Source organism: Octodon degus, unplaced genomic scaffold (assembly GCF_000260255.1).
Source record: "Octodon degus isolate 3935 unplaced genomic scaffold, OctDeg1.0 scaffold00037, whole genome shotgun sequence".
Taxonomy (NCBI): domain Eukaryota; kingdom Metazoa; phylum Chordata; class Mammalia; order Rodentia; family Octodontidae; genus Octodon; species Octodon degus.
In genome coordinates, this window is record NW_004524613.1 from 3,822,855 (window position 1) to 3,828,501 (window position 5,647).

Genomic DNA, 5,647 nt, shown 5'->3' on the forward strand with positions numbered 1-5,647 from the left:
GGATTGAACCGCGGTCCCTGTGCTTTGCCAAGCTTGTTTCAAGTAGGTGCTTTAGACCACTGAGCCATCTCTCCAGCCCCTCACTCTTGTAATGTTGTAGTAAGATCAGATGTGCCAGGATCATCGACATTGGCATCAACATTGGGAGACCCACCAGTGTCCACATGGTTTTGGAGTCTCTTTGCTTTGCCACTCCCACTACCTCCCACCCCAACAGACTGCGAGACACCCTGTAGGTCTTTATCCTAGTCACTCTCCTGAGTGGGCTAGGGAGAGATTTTTCTCTACTATCCAGAGTTCTCTTCATCTAACTTGACTAAAATAGGCCACCCAAGTTATTTGTTGTTTTCTTCAACTCATATCACAATATGGTTTTTGTTTCAGAATCAGCTGCAAACTGGAATATACCAACAGGTGTACTCTTATTTCCTGTAACTGGCGATGTTCAAGCAACAAAATCGGTAAGAAACACTTTTCTTACGGTGCTAGAGATAGGACTCGGGGCCTCACGCATGCTAGACAACACACTCTATAAATATTTTCCTTTTGCACTAAAATGTATTCTGCACTTAGATCCTCACACAGGCTTAATGCAGGGCCCAAACAATGACACCAGAATCAATCTCTTGGGGCTACTATTTCTGAATCCATTTTGTTTTGGATCTGCATGGAAGCCTCCACCTACCAAATCTTTGTTAATTCCTTCCCTGATAACAGCCAGCCCACACTTGTTCCACATCCCCATGCCTGAAGCAAGTCAGGGTGCAGACTGCGCTGCTGCCTCAGCCCGTGCCTGCCCTCAGCTTATGCGTTTACATACATAACTGGTTCTTGTTTGGTTGGTTGGTTGGCTGTTTTGGTTTTGGTTTTGTTTTGTTTTCTGGAACCGGGGATCAAACTCAGAACCTTGTGCTTGCCAGGCAGGCACTTTTGCCACTGAGCTATATCCCCAGTCCCTTATAACTGGTTCTTTTATCTCCACACAGAATGATCTGCTCATAGTAAGCTGAACCTAACATAACTGAAGCCAGGCAATATTCTGAATGAAAGCAAAAACATTCTTTAAAACTGTCTTATGAAATACTGAGCTGAAGACATCCTTATGATTAAGAAACCAAGTAGAATTAGTCTTCTTAAAACGTCAATTATCCCTTCGGAATTTTCACCAACTGCCTTGAATTAACAAGTGCCAGAAAGGCAAAAATTCAGGGATTTTGGTCATTGCTCTAATCAACTCATTAATAAACCTGTTGCATGCAAAAATGAGTCTCTTGTCTTCAATTCTAAAGGATAGAGATCTTTTTTTCTATTATTAGTCAAATAACACACTTAGGACCAAAGAGAAACCCTAATGATGTGAATGACAAGGTAACAAAACCCACTTACTTAGTGCACTGAAGAATAATTGTAAGGATGATGAAGACTGTTCTTCCGGTGTTTCTGTCCCTTTCCACTCTGATGACAGTGTAGATTTGGAAGGTCTGCCAAAAGCCCATGTGTTAAAGGCTCTTTTTGTTTCCTAACATGATGCCATCAGGAGGTAGTGAAGATTTTCAGAAATGGCGCCAAGCAGGAGGGCTGTGGGGTTCTGGGGCACACCTATGAACAGGAGGTTAAGGTAGGAGCCTGGAGACCAGCCTAACTTGCCTCACAGCAGAGGGCAGCACCCCCAGATAACAAAGGCCAAACCACACTATTACCTTCAGATTTCTGCCTAGACCTAAAATCTTGCTTTCTCCAAACCCAGGACCTCTTACCTTCCAATCCTGCTGTGGTTAAAAGTATAGTACATGCCATTTTCATAGCCAGACACCTGGAAATCATTCTTGAAGCCCTCCTCTCACCAACATACCAAATCCTGTTTGTTGATTCAGCTCCTAAAGCATCTGTCCCAGCTGGGCATGGTGGCACACACCTATAATCCCAGAACTCAGGTGCTCTAATTTTCTGAGCTATCTGGCCGGCCCTTCAGGGTCCATCTTGTACTGAGAATGTTTGTTACTGTTCTTCAGCATTTTAGTTAAAAGGCATTTATAGGCGGTGAGTGCTGAGCGGGGGTCAGGGGCGCGATGTCGGGGGGGCGGGCTCTGTCCTGGGAGGCCCACGCGGCCGGCGCTGAGCACCCCCGGGACCGGAGGCCAGGGGCGCGCGAGGCTCCTGCGCCGCTGCGCTGTCCGGGGGAAGAAGGGAATTTAAACTTCTGAGAGTGCCTTCAAACCAAAGAAGACAGCTGCCAGCCGGGGTCACCTGAAGTTGATTGGCTCCGGGGACAGCTAGAGATCGCTGTTCAAGCATAAGTTTTCTTAGGACCGCTACACAGATGTTTGATGTAAAGGCTTGGGCGGAATACGTAGTGGAATGGGCTGCAAAGGACCTGTATGGTTTCCTTACAACCGTTATTTTGGCCCTTACTCCACTGTTCCTAGCAAGTGTGGTGTTGTCGTGGCCAAGATGATTGAAGCCCGGGAGAAGGAACAAAAGGAGAAACAAAAACGTCAAGAAAATATTGCAAAAGCTAAACGACTGAAAAGAGAGTGAAGGGATGAATAGACTCTAAAAGCAAAAAAAAAAAAAAAAGTCATTTGGGAAATTACACAGCTTTGGAAGGACCCCATAAGGTTCCTTTGCACTTTATGGAAGTTATTACTGTCCATGTAGAAGAATCATTCTGGAATCTGACCTCGATACTGTAGTAACTTTTAGGCCTGGGCATAGATGTTTGTTGGTGACCACTGGCATTTAGTATACATTTGTAATGAGCATCACTGATGTCGAACCCAGAATACTCTGGAATCCCAAACTTTGTGCCCACGGATGTGGTGCCGCGAGTGGACAACTCCACAGCTGACCTCTGATGGTTCTCGAGCAAAATACAAAGGCACTAAAAGCATTTTTCCAGGCTACAGAAAACATGATAGCTTCAGGATGTCTTATGTATATGCAAATACTCCAAAATGTGAAAACATCTAAAACCTTTCTGGTTCCAGGCATTTCAGAAAAGGAATATTCAACCTGTAGTACAAATTCTTTGGCACTCACTTAGTGATTTGCCATTTTTTAACCTATGTTCTAAAATACAAATACCCTGTGGAAACAAATGACTTTTTTAATTTGATAATGGTTTAAGAGTCCTGTACTTTTAAGAATGTTAAAGTCAAATTTGCCCTCTTTGAAGTGAAAGTTTGCTTGGGCTTAAAAGAGACAGTATATTAATCACATGTTTCTTTTTAAATCATTACTTCCTGGAATCATTCTAACTTTTTCAGAGCAAAGTAATATTAACAAGTACATCTATTTCTGATTTTAGCTTTTCAGACAACTGGTTATCATCAAGACATTCTGCATTGTTTTTAAACCTATTTTTTGTCTTGTTTATGTTGTCTTGTTTTGTCTATGTATAGTTCCATCTACTAGATGTAATGATTTTTGTACTTATAAATACTGCCTCTTTCTTAGAGATGAGTTGTTGAGTAACGCTGATTTAACACTTGCAGTAAAAATGCCAAGCACTGTAATACCTTGCAAGCATTTTTTCTTGTGCTAAAACTGAAATATTCCACAGTTAAAGTGTCCAAGTTAATATTCCAAGTCAAAATGTATTATCAGATAACTTGCTCATTATATAGATAACACTTGTTTTCTGTTCCATTCTTTGTTTTAACTTTCATGGTAATGACGTCCTGTACTTCTGCTCAGACAGGTTGAGGTGAAGATTACTACTCTGTTTTTGTTTAAGGAGCTCTGAAAGAGCTCACATGTAAGCCATACTGCCTAAGTGGTAAAGACCGAAAAGTAGGAAAAATTTTGTTGGGCATAACAGTAATTGCACAAACAGGATAAATTATTTTAAAATAAGGATGTACTATAGTTAGGTCTAGACTAAAGGATTTTTCAATTATTAACTATAACCAGAACTTTCAACTATTAAACATGACTTTTCTAGATGCATAATTCAGTAATTTTATTTTTTTAATTTTAATTTTTATTTATTTATTTATTTATTGTGTGTGTGTGTGTGTGTGGCCAGCTCAGCCCACCAGGGGGCGGAGCTGGCTGGCATGTGGTGCTGGGGGATTGAACCGAGGTCCCTGTGCTTTGCTAAGCTTGTTCTAAGTAGGTGCTTTAGACCACTGAGCCATCTCACCAGCCCATCAGTAATTTTATTTACTGTAGCATTTAATACCTTATTAATGTTTACTGTACCTCTAATGATACATTGTAAGTCATTATCCAACAGCTCTAATTTAAAAATTAAATATGAAATAAATTTGATACTTTATTTAAAAAAAGGCATTTATAGCAAGTTTTGAAGTTTTATCATTATCCTCATCATTACTACTTTATAGTACTGTGGATGCCATCATGGTAACCATGGTCTTCCACATGCGAAGTACATGTTTCTATCACTGAGCTACACCACTGCCCCTTAAAGTTTCATTTTAAGTAACTTCTGTTTCTTCAATATTTATTTGTAGTTGGGTGTTTTGGCACATGCCAGTAATCCCAGCACTTGGCAGGAGGATTGCTGCGAGTTAGAGGCCAGCCTGAACTACAAAGCAGGATCTTGTCTCAAAAAAAAAAGAAAAGAGAAATATAAGAAATAAAACCATGCTGCTATGTTGAGCTGTGGGGGACCCAGGTGAACAATTTCTGACATTGCAAGTTAAGCAGAAGACCTAATACTATTATGGGCTACTGGACTCTTTTAGAATATTTTGCTGCGTTTACACACCTATAATATTCAAATAATGAAACTTAACAAAAAAAGGGTATACAGATGAATGTCCATTTTGTATCTGTGTATTCAAAGTGGTTGGGATAGATATATAGTTACATTCTGTTAACGAATAGAATGATTTGTTCTAATGGTGTTTGTAAATAGGATGTCAGGTCCACATCTTGTACAGCAATTAACCACTAAGAAGAATGTATGCAGTGTGTTAATTATTGAAACTGTCCTAGCGATTTGATTTGAAAAAAAATTTAATGCATACATGTGGTAAAAAAAAAAATCCAAATAACAAACAGTACTTATCTATAATCAGTTTTCTTTTTCGTATTGCTAGTCTTTTTTTCTTGTCTTTTTTTTTTTTTTTTGAAACAGTCATGCTATATAGTCCATGCTGACCTTGAACTCATTTATGTAGCCCAGGATAGTCTTAAACTCATGATAATTTTCCTACCTCAGCCTCCAGAGTGCGGGATTATTAGGCAGGCACCACCACACTCAGCAAAGCTAGTCTTCACTTCACCGTAGTAAGTATACAGTTCAGTGATTATTTTGGATATTCACAAGGGGTTGCAGCTGACATCAATGTCTCACTCTAAACAACACTGGGGAGTAGGAATTTCTGCAAACTTTCTGTAACCCCCAGACCCAGTCCTAGCCCAGGTCCGGTGAGTGTGTGGAGAGCTTCCTGCTAACCTGCGTCAGCGGGACCAGTCCAAGCCCAGGCGCAGCGTGGGCCGGACCCTCTCCCAGCCCCTTGGGCCGCCCCCCACCACTCCACCTTACCTCCCCCACCCCTCCCGCCAAGTAGGAATTTCTGCCGAGTTCCGAGAACCCCCAGACCCAATCCTAGCCCAGGTCCGCAGCGGGAAGGAGCTGAGCACAGCAGCCAGACCTAAGCCAGACGCAGCTGGATAA

The 5,647-nt window shown here is 41.4% G+C and overlaps 1 protein-coding gene and 1 pseudogene across 1 annotated transcript in view; both read left to right on the forward strand.

Moving 5' to 3' along the window:
* Nucleotides 1-1,145, forward strand: part of LOC101562436 (vomeromodulin-like) — a 15,132-nt gene extending 13,987 nt beyond the window's left edge. Inside the window, exons 13-14 of the mRNA XM_023714916.1 lie at nucleotides 385-461; nucleotides 987-1,145. Of these exons, the coding sequence (XP_023570684.1) occupies nucleotides 385-461; nucleotides 987-1,010 (101 nt within the window). The 3' untranslated portion in view covers nucleotides 1,011-1,145. The remainder of the gene's footprint in view (nucleotides 1-384; nucleotides 462-986) is intronic.
* Nucleotides 1,146-2,320: 1,175 nt separating this feature from the next.
* Nucleotides 2,321-2,747, forward strand: LOC101588726 (annotated as a pseudogene).
* Nucleotides 2,748-5,647: the final 2,900 nt, after the last annotated feature.